Genomic DNA, 19,777 nt, shown 5'->3' with positions numbered 1-19,777 from the left:
ACATAGGCAACAAGATATTAGTTTTGTACCAGGAGAGGGGGGTACAGGGGGCAGCCGGCAGAGCTACACGGCTCGATGGGATATCCTTTACAGGGATAAGCTTTGCTTTGTACTGAAGCAAGCAGATAAAACAGAGAATAGTTGATTGATACCGTGCACCAGCCACCGCTGTTTGTTGTCCACGCCAGCTCTCGTGAAAGAATTACATTTTACCTGAAAAAAGCTTTTATTTGTATTTTTTATTTTTATAGTCGTTATTGCCCAGAGTACGCGTCCGTCTGTTTCGGATTAAGTCACTTCAGATGGCATATGTTTGAAAGGGTCACGATGGAAGCATCTTGTAAAAATCATAGGTGGTAGTTTGTAATAGCTGAATTATCTTTTCCACCGGTATTTAACACATTGTATTAAATAATTAGAAACATAATGCTGTTGACAATCTGCACTTCCTGAAGACGGGTAGATCATCAGGGGGGAGAGCCAAAAAAATGACAATAGAATGTAATGTGTCCATGTTGTGGTAAATGTCAGCTTCTGCCATTTGTGATTCTCAATATTACCATAAATAAATGTATTGCTAATCCTTAGTTTGTTTAATGCGAGTCGCATAACAAAAACCATTTAAGAAATGTCAAAAAGCAAAACAATGTATAGCCCCCTTGTCTGCCGTCATGGAAACATGGATTAGTTTGCATTGCTGATGAATTGAAACAATCTGCACTAGGATGTATCAGCCATTGTCTTGACTACAGTTTCATTTGAAAGGGATTTAAAGGAGGTGATCTTAATTAAATCTCAACTGACTCAAATCATGTCTCTAAAGATGTGCATTGTTGCATAACCGCGCGGAGATGGCAAACCCCAGGTCACATGAGTGCGGTTTGTACTGAAGTGTTAGGACGAAGTCTGGAGAGGTGAAAACAGTGAACGATGTGTGAAACATTACAGATGTCTTTTTGAATGTAATGCTTTGCAGCTGTCAAATGTGAACATGGAGGTGTGGCCTGAAAGGTCAGGAGGTGTGACAGGACATTGTATCAAATATATTTTTCTTTTTCGTCCCAGAAATACTTTGGGTTTGTGTTTTTTGTATTTCATTCGGTTATCATTTTTAAAATGATTGTATTTCAAAATAGATAATGAATCGTGAAATAACCAGAATTGACATGTTGCATTACTGTCATACTTGGCGTGCAAGTGTGTGTGTGTGTGTGTGTGTGTGTGTGTGTGTGTGTGTACGTACGTGCACGTGCATGTGGAAGAGCACGTGTGTGCGTCGAGGGGAGTGAGGGTGTCCTATGTGCGCCTTATTTGCTTCTCCCACAGCAGTGGGTACCTGTAGTGGTGGGAAGCAGCGTCGAGCCTTATGTGCAGCTGTTAACGTTACAGATACCTCGTGCACTTTTGCCGTGCAGCCTGTTTGTATAAACACAACACGAGGACCAGCTCCACCAAAACTTGCTTGTTTGTTATTCAAAAGTTAATCAAAATGCTGTCCCAAACTTTTGTTTTTACAGTTGCTGCAAATAATATCCCGAATCCCCCCCCACGACCCAAAAGCCAGAACTGATAAATAGCACATGGCAAATGCAGACGAAATGTGGCTTTGATTATCCTGTTTATCTGAGCTGCAAACATTTTTTAAAAAGGCTTGATTGTGAATGACAAGGAAGGTTTCATAGAGGTCACATATACGGTCAGGCTGCTGTTTCTGTTGTTTGAATTACATATTGAAGAATGTGCCATGTAAAATGTGTCCCTTCTTTATTTTTTTCATTATTTACAAATGTAGAATTCATTATTGAAATTGTTCATATTTTTATTATCATTTTTGGTTTTGATTTGAAGAAAAAGTAAATGGACGTACTGTGTCTATTTTCAGAGGGAAATAAAGATTCTCCACCTTGGAGATTTCAATCAACCTAAATGGATGATATCGAATTAGGCTTTCTAGTCTTGTCGACAACTAATTATGTTCACACATAACCTAAGTACAATAGCTCCCATGAAATCCTAATTTATGCGACATTTCCATGCAGTAGATTATACTTAGGAAGCAAAGCTCTTTCTCTTGCTACTGTAGGCCGCCAGAAAACAACATCAAACGTATAGAACTTGTGATTTCTCTCGGGTCTGTTATTTTTTATTGTTATTTTTTATTTTTCTTCTTCTTTTTTTTTTCTTTCTTTTTTTTTTTTTTTTTTTTTACTTCTTCATTCCATTTGATTCTCCTACAAAACAAGATGACCCAAGGGAACAGAGATGAAAATTTGATAATTTTTCTCTACTTTTTCCCCTCCCTTTTATTTTCAGCCAAGCTGCACCTTGACGGCGAGTGAATCATCTGTGTGCGTTTCACTGACGTCCACCTCCCTGTCCTTTATTTCGGCTGCTCTTAATTTCCTCAGTGAAGCTGAAGGAGCATTCTAACTCTCTTGTTCTCCCAGAATCCCTTTCACCAGTCATTTGTCTTGCATTCATGACCTGCAAAACAGTGACTGATATTTTTTTTTTGACATGGTGATTGCGTTCCGTATGATCGCTATAATGCTTCACATTACTCTTTCTGTTCCCTATGTGCGATTTGTTTTGAATTGTCATAGGGAATAAATTTTTGCAACAGTATATATTGATACATTTTCAAGCATGCCTTTTACTGATGTGAAATCATTATCTTACATTTTTCCTTTTTTTTTTCTTTTTTTTTATTCAACACATTTTTCATGATGTTGAAAACAAAATGGAGGCAGTACTCTCGGTAATTATGCGTTTCTTATATATTATGTTATGAGCTGTGCTCGTGACGGCTTACTTACCAGAAATTTGTATGGATATGTGTGTCTCAATGTTTAAGTTGTATCAGTGTGTGTGTTTTGCCAGCAGGCCTCTGCCGTTATAGCATATTGCCTCCAGTCACTCTGGAGCTGTGTAAGAACGATCGAGGTCTGAATGTTTATGCATGGGAGGCACCTGGAGAGCACCACACCTTTATAAAATTCATAAACGTCTGCTATTTCTGGCATCCTTAGAATGTCCTCTTTTTACACCCTCATATTGGTAGAGTAGATTAGAACTGGGCTCAGTGGATCCCTCCAGTTATTAGCTCAGTAAGAGTCTGCTTTAAGACTATCTTTAGATGGTGATATATTTTTGTGGATCATCTGAAGTCATCCAAGAGATAACGGAGTGCACCATATGGGAGTACTCTAAATGGCGACTGGCGTCCTGTGTTTGCGTTAAATGGGCATGATACAGCGGCCAGGGCAATATTTTTCAGTTAAAGTGCTCCCCCCGCCCTCCCTCTCAATAGGGCCCAGTCTTAGGCAGATTTTCACTCCTTCAGCACAGGATTAAATGGTAGTAGTTACATTGATCAATAGGTTAAGAAGCATACAATCCCTCTTGCTGCTAATGACCTCAGTAGTAATGGGTAATAAAAAGGGGGTCTGTAATAGCCTTTTGCTGGGGCTTTGCACAGGGAGACTCGACAGTAGTTACTATGAGCCAGACACTCATGCCTCGGCGACGTGTGAAAACACGATGCGATCCACAACTGAGGTGTAAAGAATTAAAACAATTCGATTGAAGGTGTTATTTTTGTGTCCGTGTCATTTTGAGTGGAATTGGCAGCTTTTGGAGAGCTAATGAGGTGTCCCTATATTACTTAGGAGTGACTTTTCCCTTTCCTCTCCTCAGATTCTACATAATTTGGCATGACAAAATGATAATGTATTTTAAATTTAGACCGCACAACTTCAACACGAGCATTTAAAAAAAGAGAGCATAACAAGAATGAAGAAGATTCTATTTGATGTCTATTTGATATAGATTTTCAAATGTGTTAATGCTCGTCGTAAGCGGGATTAAATGTCAGTTTTAGGCGGTGACTGTATATCACAGCAAGCATGGTGCTTGCATGTCAGAAAGACAAGGCTGCTTGGTTGACCTTCAAAATAGTTGATGAAAATTAGCAATGCCCAGAAAAGGGGGACTTTAGAGGATAATGACTGTGAAATTAGGAAATGGAAGGATGAGGCTATGCAAATGACATGACAAGTCATGTGCAAACGTCAAGATGAAATGCATATTAAGACATAAAACAAGGGAGAATTAATGTGCCCCCACTCCACGCACACACACACACACACAAGCACACACACACACACACACACACACTTCTACGCATTGTGATATGTGTAAAAATCCTGGGTGGGGCTGCATATTCTACTCTTGCGGTGGACACAGACATTGTAGTTTGTTATTGTTCACAGAAACTAATGGGGGTTATCAGAGCTGGTCCATCCAGTTTGTCATCACTGTCTTGCTCGCTGCCTTTACTGGTCCAGTTTACTGGTCCATCCATTGATGGCCCCTCTTTCTTTTTGTCATATTTAACATATGACAAAAAAAAAGTGCATGCGGCCTAAATTGCCTGAGAGTTTGCTCAATCACATTGCAAGCAGAAAAATATAAAAAATTCAGCGGTATGTCATTAGCTCAGAGGTGGACACACAATTTAGGTAACCTTGGTCGGACATAACGCTGACGCGGGTCTGAGATGTAATTTGCAAATTATTACAGAGACTTGTACACCTACACGAAATGTAACATGTCAGCCATTGCAAAGACACAACATCATCACGTCAAGAACATCTTAGTGACTTTTTAACCAAATTTCATGGAAGTAGCTCTTTAATGGTATTGCAAATCATAACATTGAGTGGCAGCATGCAGACACATGCATCCCCACAACCCTACTTACACACACACACACACACACACACACACACACAACCACTTCCCCCATCCCCTACACAGGAGCAATTAAGGCACCCTTACAACTGTAGGGGCCTTTTCAGTGTCACAACAAATCACTTGTTTTGAAGATTCGTGCGCTAACACCTTTCTGCTGAGAGTTAGTTAGAGGCCTGAGTTCGCTTGGCTGTAGCTCCTCCTCCAGGCACTTTATATCTTCACAATAATAGATCGCTGTTGACAGTGTCTCTAATGAAATGTTCTCACATGACATGTCGTGTGAGTACGATGAGTTTCACATCCTCAGGTATGGCATATTTGCCATGTTTTATAAATGGCGAGCTCTGAGAACCCTAACTGCTTATGCACATCATACCCGATGGTGCTAAGGGGTTTTATGTGTCAGTGGGGATGTTGTTGCTGAAGGTCGGAGGATTGAGGTTGGACTGGATGGAGCTGGCCATTTAATCCACAGGCATGATCCATGCCTGTCTGTATCCCTTAGTGTGTTGTGATGTCATTACCCTCAGAGGGATCGGGAGGCAGTGTGTGTGTGTGTGTGTGTGTGTGTGTGTGTGTGTGTGTGTGTGTGTGGGCGCGTGCACTTGTATTCTTCTGGTGTGTGTGTGTTCTTGGTGGCCTCCGCTGTTTGTGACATGCTAAATGACACCCTGGCAGAAGAAAAGATATTTAATTATTCATCCATAGCATTTGAATGTCTTCCTCTGCTTTTGGTTTACCGCATCCTGAGCATCAGATAAGAAATATAGACAACTAAATGTATACAGATTAATACAGATTCTCAATGCAGCATTTTTTCATCATAGTTTCATTTGTGGGTTACCTCTTTGCTTCTCATGCAGGTTCCAGTGTCAGTGGCTATGATGACACCACAAGTGATAACTCCACAGCAGATGCAGCAAATCCTTCAGCAACAAGTCCTGAGCCCTCAGCAGCTCCAGGTTCTTCTCCAGCAGCAGCAGGCCCTCATGTTACAACAGGTAATGTACCGATGAGCGTCATGTCTTTCAGTCACATGGCAGAAACAGTATTTCAATTCAAACAAAATTTTGTTTCGTATGTATTTATACGTATATGTTTGTGTGTGTTTCATATCTTCTTCTTTTCCTTTCGGCTTTTCCCTTCAGGGGTTGCAAATCAGAAAACAGCATATCAACCTCCTACCTCTAACTCTATTCTCCACTTCTCTCACACCAACTTACTTCATGTCCTTTTTTTACTTTCTCCATAAATCTTGTCTTTGGTCTGCCTCTAGACCTCCTGCCTGGGAGCTCTAACCCCAGCATCCTTCTACCAATATATTGACCATCTCTGCTCTGTATATGGTCGAACCATCTTAGTCTGGCTTCTCTGACCTTATCTCCATGTGTCCATTACTCTATGTGTGTGTGTGTGTGTGTGTGTGTGTGTGTGTGTGTGTGTGTGTGTGTGTGTTTTCTGTGTAGACTTTTTTCAAAGAGATGAAAATGTGTCTAAGGTGCTGCTGCCTCACTCAAATATGTCTAATCCCCCCCCCCCAAAAAAAAAAGAACCTCTGATTTCAAGAGGATTGAGTTACACGACCTCTCATTCCCTTATTGTATCGTCTGTAGCAGCAACTTCAAGAGTTCTACAAGAAGCAGCAGGAACAGCTCCACCTCCAGCTCCTACAGCAGCAGCAGCAACAGCAGCATGCAAGCAGCAAGCAGACTAAAGAGGTAGGCTGACATCACTCCAGCCATCTGCCATTTCCAAACCCATTGGCGAGACGGAGCAATGAAGGCATGTGTGCTCCCTCCTTCAACCCCATCTGCTTCCAGACTGTGGTTAAAGCAGAGAGATGGGGGAGAGAATCAAGTGCACTCATGCTTCTGATTAGCATGTCAGACCTGCTGGATAAATGGTAACAACGGACTGGTGCCGTACCATGAATTGAAAATCCCTTTTTTTTTTTTTAAAACTCCCTCCCCGACATTAAACACACGATGCATTTTCAAAACCTTGTTTTCCGAGTAAACAAGAGCCCTATGCGACGGTAAGATGACCGCTCCTGCAAGCGTCGTCGTAGAACATAATGAAAAGCAGAAGGGAAAAGCCAAGAACTCGAAGCATGTAAATCTGAGAGGTTTTTCGCGCTAATTAAAATGGAAATGGCAGACCAAGAGAAGGCATGTAATTGTGAGATATCTGTGCAGTGAGCGCTCCCAGCTTTGTTGCCCGCATTGAGGTTTTTCTTTATTTATTTATCTGTTTTATTTATTTATTTTCACCCCATCTTCCTCTCTCACTCCTTTGCTCCCCCCCCAGTACAGCAGGGCACGCTCATAGGCAGCGGCTTAATGCGCGCTAATGACTGGCAGATACAGGCATCGCTGTGGACAATGCAAATTATTATTGTTCGGTCAAAAGGAGTTCAAAGACAATCTGGGAATTTTAGCTCTTCTCCCCATTGACTTCTGTGTTTGGAGAGGAGAGGAAGCATAGAAAATTAAGTCAAATGTTAAAAGCAGACGCACACTTCCACACACGCTCGTGCTCCCATGCTCGTGCGCTGTCGAAGCTCCCAACTTCAAAGTGGTAGCTCCCTAATTAATGAACTGCGGGCTTCACTTTGGACAAGTTGTAGCGTGATGCTCCCATAAATCAACATGACAGCAGAGCTTCTCGGCCTCAGATAGGGCCTGTCATCGAGTCGCATCTGATGTAAACACAAGAGGGGCAAGTGCGAAAAAAAAAGGAAAAGGGGGGAGGGACTCGGAGTTGCAATTGATCAGTTGAATGGAGCATGAGAATAAAAGAAAAAAAAAAAACAACTTTTGAAGCATATTATGTATGATCACAGGAAATGGATGCAGCCCCAAGAGGTTCTCCCGCTCTGCTGATGTTTTCTTTCTCTTCCCATCGCTCCCTCTTTTTTCAGTCGCATTTCTAGCAGCCATCAAAAGACAGAATAAGAATTATGCTCTGACTCCCCTGTGGCTGTCAGACAATAACCCCCTGTTGTTGCTTTGTGCCTCTTTTATTTTAAAGACATCCAAATTTAGTTTTTCAAAGATCTTTAACTTTATATTTGAAGCTTGACAATAAAGGCCTGCCAGTGCCACTCTTAATCATTTGTCAAGGACTGTATTTTTCTCTCCCTTGTGCCACTTCTTGTTAACCTCTTATTTGGTCTATTGGGTCTGGGGTTTTAATGTGTCTACATGCTGGGAGCGCACAGGAGCTCCTGTCAGCTGATGGGACAAAAAAAAAAAAAAAAAATGTGACGGGACAGGAGTTAAATTAATTTGCAATACTCGAATTTTGATTTTCCTCCATTTCCCTTTTTTTTTTTTTTTTTTTTTTGAAAAGCCACCCTTTATTTATTTAACGTTTCGATTAAAGTCATTGTTCCCCGTGAACACCCACCAACGTACCACTATTATCGTTGCCTCAGGTTGTCAGGGAGCAACGATACTAGAAAGATGAACTTCTCTCAAAGTGATGGAAGAAGGGGAGCGAAAACCACCTCTCACACACCCTTTTAACGGGGAAAGGGTGGGGGTTGGGGCATAGCAGACTGGGGTGCATTTTATCTGGCTTTTTTAGAACTGCCAGTAAGTGACCTGACAGCCACGCTGCACCAAGACCTTTTTTGTATGCATTCAATTGTGAGAAGTAAACAAAGTGGTGTATCCTGTGTTTGGTAACTGGGCGCGGTACACAGCTTGGCAGCCGCATCACTGCTTTTAGTGCCCCCTCCTCTCCTCCCACCCACTTTGTTACTGGCCATATATAATCATAAACATGGCCAGGATCTTGCACAGTTTGACAGTTTTTTTTTTCTTTTTGGTTTATTTTTTTTTATCCATTGGAAAACACAGAAGGTATCCAGACCCGGCTTGTTGTGAAGTCATGGCTTTTTTTTCTGAGTTCCTTCAGACTTAGTTGCGAGAGTTAAAAGTCATTTCTCTCCCTGATGTCCCAGTAATCTCAAAAGCATCTCTCATTTATTTTGACTCAAAGGAAGCAGGGGATATTAGGTAATATCCCCTCTGTTTATTGTTCCGGCGATCTTTTTCACCTTTCTGTTTTATTGTTTATTCTGTTATCACTTGTTCATCTCTTTAAAGTTGGCATTCCGTATACCAGTGCTACATGGCCCTCAACAAAATCAGCAAAAACATACATCGGTGTTTGGTTAGAACGGTCTAATATAACAACAGTAGAGCAGTCAATTGAGAGGTTAGCTATCTGTAATTCAGTCAACAGGATGTGATTGGCTACAGCCTGCAGTGCTGGTTGGGGGAGCACACATCCCTGAGCCCTGCGCTGTGCCTGGGAGAGTTGTGAGCATTGCAAGAGAGATTATTAAGCACTTTGATTCAGTCACACATTGTTTGCTGAATTATAAATTGCCGTAATTAAATTCCTGTGGCTCTTATTAGGAATGATGAACTATGTTTTTTCATTGTTTGTCATTTGCTCCCAATTCATGTTAATTACGGGATGTTCTACCTGTGTTAAGTGGCCGGAGTCAAAAAAAGATATGAAATTCACATGTATAAGGAAGCACAAAATCACATTAATGTGAATTAACTCAAACTATTTTTCTCAATGACATGCCTTAACTTAATTACATTAAAACCAGAAATTCTTCTTGACTTGTTTGCACTTTTTGTCGCTTAGTACACAATGCATGTTTGCTGATGGTGTGGCCCTTTTTGCACGCGTGTGTTTGTGTGTGTGTGTGTGTGTGTGTCAAGCAGCAGGTGTCAGCACAGCAGTTGGCCTTCCAGCAGCAACTCCTTCAGGTCCAACAGCAGCATCTGCTCAACCTTCAGCGGCAAGGACTGCTCACAATCCAGCCTGGACAGACGGGCCTGCCTCTGCACTCCCTCACTCAGGGTTAGTAGCTATTGTCACTACACCCTGTTGTATCTCTGGCCAAAAGGACTTTTCTAACAGAAATCAACAGCTCTATTTGCTCTATTTTATCGTTTTTTGTTTTTTTTTTCCCTGATATTTTCATCACTACTAAAGGAAAAAAAAATCTTAAAGAATCAAAATACATGTAGTGCAGGAATGGTTAAATCAGATGTTTGTTAACTTAAGAATGGCACATGAACTAAATTGCGCCACTCCAGCACGAGCTACAAGCCTCACTGGAACTGAGAAAAGGCTGGATGTATTGTGGATAAACTGCCAGTGAACTTGTGAAATAGTCTGTTGCTTGATAGACAGTCAATAATTGGTGGTTGGCCTGGGAGTTTATTTCTTTATTTATTCTTTTAATATTATGTTAAGGAGTGGTCCCGTCATAAAGGCTTTAGAACATGACATTCACCATTCATTCCCAGCTAAGACAAACAGTTTTGAAATAACAAGATAAGAGTGAGATTAAAAACAGGAGGGGCAGGGGGGGGAGGTGCTTAGGTAATAGGCAAACACAAACACGTTTGTACAGTGGTGTTATTGTTTGTACTGGGTATGGAATCACTCATCTGCTTGTAGACGATTGCCATGGGCACAGGCGTGGAGCACTGGTCTGTTCAGTGTGCTTTGCTGAATTGCTCTGTGTCAGATGTCTTGCAAACACAAACACACCCCTTGAGTAAAGCATTTTACAGTTATGTTTAGGTACTAAACTTTTGATAGGTTTCACAGCATGACACGCTCACTTTTACTCACCGATTCTTCTCAATGTACATTTGCCATACATTTTTGTACATAATGGAAGGTGTGCATTGTGTTTTTTGTTTTTCTTTAGTTGAACAGAATCAAAATGAAAAATCGCTAGTTTGTTATCGGCATGGCGATTGTAAACTGTACTTTGCCATACCCACAACATACCATTGCTGTTGTTATAGCCAGGGTCATAGCCAACTACCAAAGTTGAATCCTCCTAAAAAAGTCATCTAGTGTTTTGTTTTGTTTTTTCCCCAAATCTGAGCAAAATTTCCAATTTTCATTGGCCGGATTCTACACCTGTGAGAACATTTATGTATTAATGAGTAGGATATACATTGAAAAACAACAAGAAAACAGGAACTGTACAATGTATTCGATGTGGTTGAATCAATCAAACTTGGTTAGTTATCCTCTCTACGGTATGATGTTTAACTCTGTGCGTCTGACAGCTGTTACAGCACTTGCACTTAGGCTTGTGCTTCAGGCCCCCAGTTTTTCTTTCTATTCTACAGATTTTCTGCTTGACTGTTTGAAGTTATTGATGACCTTTCTGTTTTCCACATCACTAAACTCTTTCATGCATCAGTGGGCCAGGCCTTTGCTGCTCAGATCTAATCTACAATATTCAGCTTGCATTTAGCGCTGCATCGGAAGTGATGAGTTGATCTGCTCTATTTGAGTCCCAGTGATTATGGATTCATATTCGGTGGTTGTAAATTGGCATGACTTCTTAACTGATGATTTTTATTTCTATCATTTCAAAATGTAGATATCAGTGTAATTATTTTGAAAGGCCAGTGGTATTGTATTAAGTCCACTGTAATACATTTTCCTGTGTCAAAACAATTGAAAGGTTCTTAGGTAACAAGTCAAAGATTACACAAAAAGAAAATCATCTTTTTAGTACCGGGTTAATCATTTAGGTACGTCGTTGGCTGCAACAAACTAGTCATTATCACCGTCTGACAAAATAGTAAGACTTCTGCATTAATTGCAACTAGTTTTACAAACACCTCAATTAAGTAATATTGTCGATATTAGAGTCGGGTTTAGTGCAGAAAATAGTTGTTTTTTTCAACTCTAGTGTTATTTGCTTTCTAATCATACATTCTTTCGACAATAACTTTCATAATCCTGGAAGCAGATGAACAATATGTGCTATGAATTTACCGAAACAAGGATATGATCCAACCTTACATGCTGAGAAAGCCTTTCCTCTTGAACCTATAAGTGACTTACTGGTCGTCCAAGATCTCATTGCCGAGGTGTCAAACGCGTATGCTTACAAGTACAGATTTGTTATTTTATGCGCGTCACGGAGACGGACAATGTCTATCTACGCACATCTCGGCCAAAAAGGCCAAGCGTCGTCCGAGGTCGGTGGATGAGAGAGCGAGTTTGTAGAGTCGCACGACATAATTTCAAACTGTCTGGGAAAGGCCATTGGGACAGTGACAAGACAAATTTGTCGGTAATATGAAAGCAAAGAATGTGGCGAGCCGTGTCGTGTTCACAGAACAGCAGCACATCGGGGATAGCAGTGGGTAATGCGGCTGACCTGTCAGTGATTGATACGTCCCGCACTGGTTTGCCGGTAATAGTTCCTGCAACATTAGGACAGGACATATTTCAGACCTAAGGGGTGCATATCAGCAGGCCAGTGATTACTGCAACATAAACAGGGGTGCAGCAAAGGTCTGAGCCTGACGGAACAATAAACTAATAGCAATGTCACTGTCTCCCCATGGCACCGGCAGGGTTTGTGAGAAGTAACAGCTCAGTTTAAAGAGTCCAGAGCACTGGGTGCCATTTTTTATTTGGGGGATGATGGCCTGCAACTGATGTCATTATGGACCTTAAATCAACTTTCTGCTTGCTTGAACATGGTCACCTGGGTACAGGAGGACAAGGACAGGAAGAGGTTGAACAGCTAGGCCTGACTCTGTGCCAGAGCTACCTGCAGTGGTAAAATTGAGTTGAGAGGCCAGTGATCAATCAAGTGTCCCAACAACATACATTTTTTAAAGGGATTGTCTCTATTTCTCTGTTGTAATGAGTGGAATAGTTGTGTTGAAAAATTGAAAGAGGAAAGATAAACCAATCCAGCATTTAAAGAACGGACAAACTGGAGGCCCAAGTACGAGTATTTCCAGATCAATGTCATTATGTGTTCCCCCATAATCAGATGGAGACTTTTCCAGAAGAAGCTCACCGCATTTTGCTCAAACACAAAATATAATACACTCTGGGACATTTGTGTAATGACATTTTATTGTCATTTATGCGGAATGATGAGCTATCGCTGTTGTTGGGTTTCGAGAGGTTAGGGTTAGATCGGCGTCGCATAAGGTAGGAGGCGAACAGAGCAATAAAACTATAGACTGGATGCAGACGGAGACACCTTGGTCCCACTCCGTTACCTCTCCCATCAAACCAGTCTATTCATTGAGGTTTCATCTGAGTAAACAGTCGTGTCTGGGTCACCAGGACTGCTGGGTAATTGAGCCAGTGTGGGCCGCGCTGTCAAGCACATCGGCTAAAAATACATCTCCCACTGTCACCGGGCACCAAGTGGGGGGAAAATGATTGTTCCCGCTGTCGGAGTGCAGGACACTCACATCATCAGTGACCTTCCTTTTCCGAACCACCCATCGGAGAAAAAGAAGAAAGGGTAGAGAACTTTTTCTCAAAAAAAGAGTCCTTACACCTTAAAAACAACAGTGGATCGTTTTTATAATGAAAGTCTAAATCAGTGGCCGGGGGATTAGCATGCCAAAGCAGAGACAGCAATATTAAGCATGTTTAGCCTGTCATGGAAGTGCACTTTGATTAGGACCCATCAAGGCATAGAAGAGAATAAGGGAGAATACAGCCAGGCAGAATAAAGTGAACATGTTGAAATATTTGAATGAGCAAAGACGCTCTTTGGAACGTGGAAAGGTTATTGATTTGTCCTGCAATCATTTCCTGCTCTTTGATATGCAAACGATCTTGTGTGAATTTACAGCAATCCTATCAGACTCATTTCACAGTTCTTAGCCCCTGCGTCTCTCTGGAGTCCTCTGCCTCATTAGGCCGATGTTCTCCATTACCAGCATAATTAAAATCTTTAGTAGCTTATCAAATTAAAAATATTTTTGCTGATCATATTGAGATCTTCACCTCGCAGTTATTTTCCACAACAGGAATAAATTAGGACCACGCATTTTGCACACAATGTATTACAATCTGGTGCTTGAAAGGATCACTTCTGGTATCTATATAGAGCCGGTGATGAGAAATGGGGAGGGGGGGGGGGATCCAAAGAATATAAATCCAAGGAGATAAGCATGTGCAAATCATCTTTCATTTACCAGTGCTCATTTTTCAAAATGGATTTAATTAATTGTAATGTGAAATGCGTGGTCTGGGCTATCACTGCGGATAAATTTGCCATATATCCAAGAACTTCTTTCACTTCTTTGCTTTAAAACACGTGGCCCCTTAGCACAGATTTGAATATCCATACAAATCCACACACCCGTGCCCTATCAGATTTCCCTATGAGCTATTAGACCGGTTTGCCCCAATTTCCTCCGCACTAACTGAAAATACAACCGCATCCATGTGGTTTAATCTTAATTGACATATATACTTCATTATGGTCTGTGTCAAATGAGACAAACTGCTTCAGCAGCGAAGCAGACAGAACCAGAGATGGCCACGTATGATTTGTTGTGTGCCAGCAAAGAATCCTTTTTCTCACACGTTTAAAGTGGGGCGCACAAAAACAACATTATCCGTCTTCATCCCATCTCAAAGCCTTGGGTGTCAGAATTGCTGTCACTCATGGACAAAAAAAAAAAAAAAAAAAAAAAACAACCGCATTGAGTCCGTAGATAGTTTTCAGCACGCAGAAAAATGTCTTGTGTTCAAGGGACTTTTTTTTTTTTCCCTTTTCCTTTTTACCCCCCCTTTTTTTTCCGCAAAGGGCTGTGTGAGCTGCAGCGTGCTTGACTTGTTAAATGAGGTTTAAGTCTTCTGTGTCAATTGGAGGCGGTGCAGAGCTTTAAGTGTTTTGCACATTAATGCGCTTTTGAGAATATTACCCCAGGGTCCTGTTCCTCAAGGAAGCAGGGGTGGGATGTTTTGTAGTGTCGCTATTGTAAACTTTTTGTTGTGTTCATTCTGCACATCTCTGTTGTTGAAAGAAAATGATCGTGATTATTCAGATTTCATGCCCTGTCTGGATGTTAATTATTTACTTTGGGCATGAAATGTCTGTGAATGCCAGAGATTTGTGTGTACAAACACGCTTCAGATCACAGGGAAAATGGGAGGGGAAGAAGGAGGTGGTAGTGATGGGGGGGGGGATGCAAGAGCTCTGAGTGCATTACCCTGTAGTATAATATTTTCTAATTAATACGCAGATTTGTTTACAGACACATGATTTAATTAAGTGATGAAGAAGAGAGTCGGATTAGCTGTTAATTGATTTAATTATCCAATTTGTTTGTCCTAGGCATGATTCCAGCAGAGCTGCAACAGCTGTGGAAGGAGGTGACAAATGCTCATGTGAAAGAGGAGCACAACAACAGCAGCAGCAACAACGGCCACCGGGGCCTTGACCTGTCATCTCCGGCACCGCCAAAGAACACACTCCTCAACCAGCATGCCTTCATCAATGGGCAGTATATGAGTCACAAGAGAGAAGTGTAAGTGCATCCATCTCAAAAGGCTTTTATTTAATTTCATTTGAAGTGCCCCTAGTATTTCATTTGTGTTAGAATCCAACCGGCTCCTTATTTTTGGGTCTGATATTGGTGTCAGGGAATATAAAAAAAAAAAAAAAAAGTTTGACAAATCACGTTCTGTTTGACCTGCTTATAAATGTTGTTATCCACGAACTATATTACCTGTACCTAAAATCAATTTTATGTCTGACAGATCTCAATTTAAGATGAGAACAATATCCGTAAATATTAAAGTAACAGTAAGAGCCAGAATAATACTGGAAAAAAAAATCAGATTCAATGGTAAATGTTCGACTTTTGCAAAATGTTTAAGTATGGAATATTAATTAGCAATTGCACATCTTAAAGGCCAAGTCATATCAACCTCTTTCAGTATATCAATGAAAAAGGTTGGTATTATATGCGTAGACACTGATTTTACAACCCACATTCAATCTAAAATGAATTTCTAAGCAATAGCGATATCAATACTGAAGAACCTGCTAGGAATAAATATTCATCCAACTGATCGACATTTTTGTATAGTGGGCAGCATACACGTGTATCTGTGAAAGGCCAATATCAAGAAATTAACATTAGCTCACTAATATTTCAGTTGAGATCGAAATTACGTATATTGCTTGTGGATTAGTAAACACATAATAGCATTTCAAACAACACATCAGTCAAAACAGTTATATTGCATTATTATTATTTATCAGCGGTAATAATATTTAAAACGGTTTACACCAGGATCTTGTGGTAATGCAGATTTAGTTTATCTTTTTGTTTGTGCGTGTTGTGATATTCTTTCTGTGTTTTTATGCACTGATTAAAATGTTGGACCCTAATGGCGTTGTCAACATTTAGTTTGCTCTGTTAAACTGATTAACAGGCTGTCAGTTATGTTAAGGGGATTTTGCAGAACAACTGCATTAAATGCAAAATGTAAACATCTGAGAGCAGTAGCAATTATTCAGTGTTACGGTACCCTTCTCCTCAGGTGGCCTGTATTCTGCTCGAAGTGTAGAGCTTGATCAGTGTAGATTTTTTTTTTCTTTTGAAATAGGTGAATGAGGCAGAGCTTTCATAGGGTTCTTATGTTGAATACGGTGATCCAGCATATAGCTGATATACCATTTGTTTCACACAGCCTGATCATCACCTTCCAGTTCAAGGGCAAAAGCACATTGTTATATGATGAGGGGTAAAAAAAAAAAAAAAAACACTGGACATATCCGATTTTCAAAAACAGAATGAATCGTATAAGAAAGGTATTTGCTCTCTGAACTGAGTGTGTGTCTGTAAGGAAGGAGTACATTTGGCATCCTATACATTTGCTTGTTTTCTAACACCAAAGCCTGATCTTTGAACTGCCGGTGAGGAGCCTCCAGGCGCCATGAGCTCACCGCATCTGATTTGTGTTTGTGATCAAAACCCACGTGAAATTATAAAAGCAATGTGGGGGGTTGGGGGGGGGGGGGGGGGGGGTGATACAGTGAACCTTAAGGCTTTGGGGATGAAGATTGGCTGCAAGAGCGCATGCTTGTGTGTGTAAACGCATGTGTCTGTGTACACTTGTGCTTGAGGTTGTTGAGAGTGACAACAAGGATATGATTTATTAGTGTCAAGATACAAAAGGAAAAAAAAAAGCAAAGCAGCTATTTCTTAAGTATTCGTTGAAATAGCTTCTTGGAACATTCATATGTATACAGGACTGTCTCACAAAATTAGAATATGGTGAAAGAGTGTTTTTTCTTCTGTAATGCAATTAAAAAACAAAAATTACTTTTTCATGATATTCCAATATTTTGAGATAGGATTTTTTGAGTTTTCTTAAGATGTAAGCCATAATCAGCAATATTAAAATAATAAAAGGCTTGCAATATTTCAGTTGATTTGTAATGAATCCAGAATGTATGACATTTTTGTTTTTGGAATTGCATTACAGAAGATAAAGAGCTTTATCACAATATTCTAATTTTCTGAGACAGTCCTTTAGATGTGCTGGATCCTCAGTACTGTGAACTTGCAGAACAAAAAAAAAATGAGCCTCAACTACTGGGGGAAAAAAAAAATGGCTTTTGGGTTCTCCTGTAGTTGATGATATCCACATGTTTCTCTGCTTCAACGGCTGAATGTCTGAATGTTTTTCTGTGGCGTTAAAGACAGTTCTTAGGTAAGGATATTGACTCGCTCACTCCATCAAACATGGTCATAAGCGAGCAACAAAGGTGAGAATCAGTGGCAGGGAAAGGCAAAAAGCAGTCTCTGGTGAGCTCTCCATGAAACATCGAAGAAGGCATAAAGCTAGAGCTGGCAGCCACTGACTGTCAGAGATTAAAGAAGATGTCAGCGGTAGTTTAACACAAGCTTAAGTGAAGTAGGCAGTCTTAGTCTGAATATTCTCACAGTATCTCAGATCTGTCAAAAAGCCAAGCAGGTGATTCTCCTCCATCCAATTTGCCACAGACAGTCATGGATTGGCTTTCCAGATTTTCAAACGCGCTAAAGAACAGCGATACAAACCGTTCGTTATGAGATATTTAATGATGCTAATTCGATTCAGGCAAGTAATGATCCTTGCCTCTGTTCATTTTGAAACACTTGAATCTCACCAGTATCAGGGCCACTATTTCTGTCTTGCGGTGATGAAGGCAATTCTAATCTGGATGTATGGGAATATTAAGTATGATTATTCTAAGGAAGTGCTGAGAAACAGTCTGTGTTATAATCCAGGGATTTGAATAATCAGGTTGAAGATAATGGCCTGGGCTGGCCTGGGTGTAAATAGAGAGCATCCACTCATCCTCCCAGTGCTGAACTTAATGAACTTTTAATTGATGCGGTTGCGCGAGTCCTTTTGTCAGGCAACAGAAACAAGCCTCTCTGCTGATGGGCCTGTTTTCCCGACTGACTTCAGATTGGTTTACAGCAGGTCCTAAGTACCATGTAGTTAGTTTCATGTGTCATATAAAATCTGCCCAGGCACAACGACGCCAGCAACTAAAACCTTAAGTGCATCCACAGGAATCACTCACCGGCTTTGCACTTCCGTCTTAAGGAAAGAGGAGAAATTCAATCACCGCCGTCTTGACACACAGAAGACAAAGCATATGTTTCTGCTTTCAGAAGTCTTAGAGAATACACTGGAAATTAGGCTGGGATTCCTTTTTGTCCATATAATATCTCTGATACATCCAGGGGCAGATCCACTCCATTTGCCAGTCTGTTGTTTCCCAGGAGGAGAACTATGATGCATAGATATGCAGAAATATACTCCAGTGAGCCAGGTCATCTTTATTCAATGATTTGCCTATTTAAATTGAATGTGTCTGATCTGTATCTGACACAGATTCCCAATGCAGCACTGCATCAGCTATGTACTGGGAGCATCATCACAAAGCTCTTGGCCCACTTTACATTCCAACAACCATCAGTAACCACAGCTTTGGGACTCCACACATGGAATTCTGTCAAGGAGATAAATAATCAGATTTGGCACAGCAGTTCCAAACCGGTTTTCCTTCATTTGTTTCACGTCTTAAAAGAAAAAAAAAAAAATCATCAGATAATTTGGCAGGAACCACTCAATGGCACAGTGAAAAAGGAAGTTAGTGAGGCCTGGAGATATACAAAAAAAAAAAGGGTATTGCTGGGAGGTGACACAAGGCAAATATTGAAACAAATGGTAAGGCGGACTCGGAACTGACTACACACTGGCCTGACTCTCCTCGCTATTGTTGACTGCTGATAGAAAGCCATAGATCAACACCTGTTTACGGCCCAAAGCGTCTCATCAAAAGAAGTGAACTAGAAAACAACTGGCTACAACCTGTCAAATACATCTTTGTGTGGCAGCCCCTCTTGTCTGTCTACATATAAACACAGTGCAACGACTATAAGGTTCATACATTTCTGTCCATCGGCACTTTAACGTTCCCGCTCCACTGAAGGAAGCTGATGACACGGTTGTCCCCATTGCTGTTACAAGATCATTAGAGTGTTCTTCCCCCAGGCTGCTTTATAATATAACATTCTGACAGACCTGCCGCTGGTGTAAGTCAAATTTAATGCAATGCAGGGAACTGCAGAACATTTTTTTTTTTTCCTCCTCCTTTTTGTGTGCTGAATATGTTCTCAAATATGACAAAACACCATGAAGTATACACACTTCTTCTTCTATTACGCTAATGTGTCTCATTTGGTGCGAATTCTGTCATTTACTGCTGTTTATCCATCCACCATTAAAGACGGCTCTTCTCCTGTCAGCCTCTCTCAGCCTTTTGTGCCTTCCACATTTCAATATCTTATTAATACTGAATTAACCATCAAGCCTGCGCAAGAAGAATTAAAAAGTGATCTCTTTAAATTAAAAACCAGCATTACCTTCACCAGTCCACACATTTTCTAGTTAAAAACTCATTATAACCATCTATTTATTAGCTGTATCAAAACAGAGGTCCTAATGTGAATGCATAATTCATAATTGAATAAAAACAATCTGACTTTTGAAAGAAGGAGGAAAAAAGCTGCTAACCGCATTCATGAATGCTTGACTGCTTCCTAATTGCAATGCAATTATCACATGTTATGAACAATGTGAACTATTAAGCAAGCAATTATAACACAAGAAAACC

The 19,777-nt window shown here is 40.6% G+C and overlaps 1 protein-coding gene across 6 annotated transcripts in view; it reads left to right on the top strand.

Annotated features, from left to right (window-relative positions):
- Positions 1–19,777, top strand: part of foxp1b (forkhead box P1b) — a 154,519-nt gene that overhangs the window by 112,280 nt on the left and 22,462 nt on the right. For 4 of the 6 annotated variants that reach the window (XM_086167869.1, XM_086167871.1, XM_086167868.1 and 1 more), the window contains 4 exons: positions 5,619–5,756; positions 6,369–6,473; positions 9,504–9,642; positions 14,927–15,119. In XM_086167869.1, coding sequence (XP_086023995.1) covers positions 5,619–5,756; positions 6,369–6,473; positions 9,504–9,642; positions 14,927–15,119 — 575 coding nt within the window. The remainder of the gene's footprint in view (positions 1–5,618; positions 5,757–6,368; positions 6,474–9,503; positions 9,643–14,926; positions 15,120–19,777) is intronic. The other 2 variants (XM_086167873.1, XM_086167870.1) reach the window with 1 other exon arrangement.

The sequence above is a fragment of the Fistularia commersonii genome, chromosome 21, assembly GCF_037954325.1.
Source record: "Fistularia commersonii isolate RoL2024-O1a breed Wild chromosome 21, RoL_Fcom_v1.0, whole genome shotgun sequence".
Classification (NCBI taxonomy): Eukaryota; Metazoa; Chordata; class Actinopteri; order Syngnathiformes; family Fistulariidae; genus Fistularia; species Fistularia commersonii.
Note: the sequence above shows the minus strand (reverse complement) of the source record. Positions and strands in the feature narration are given on the sequence as shown.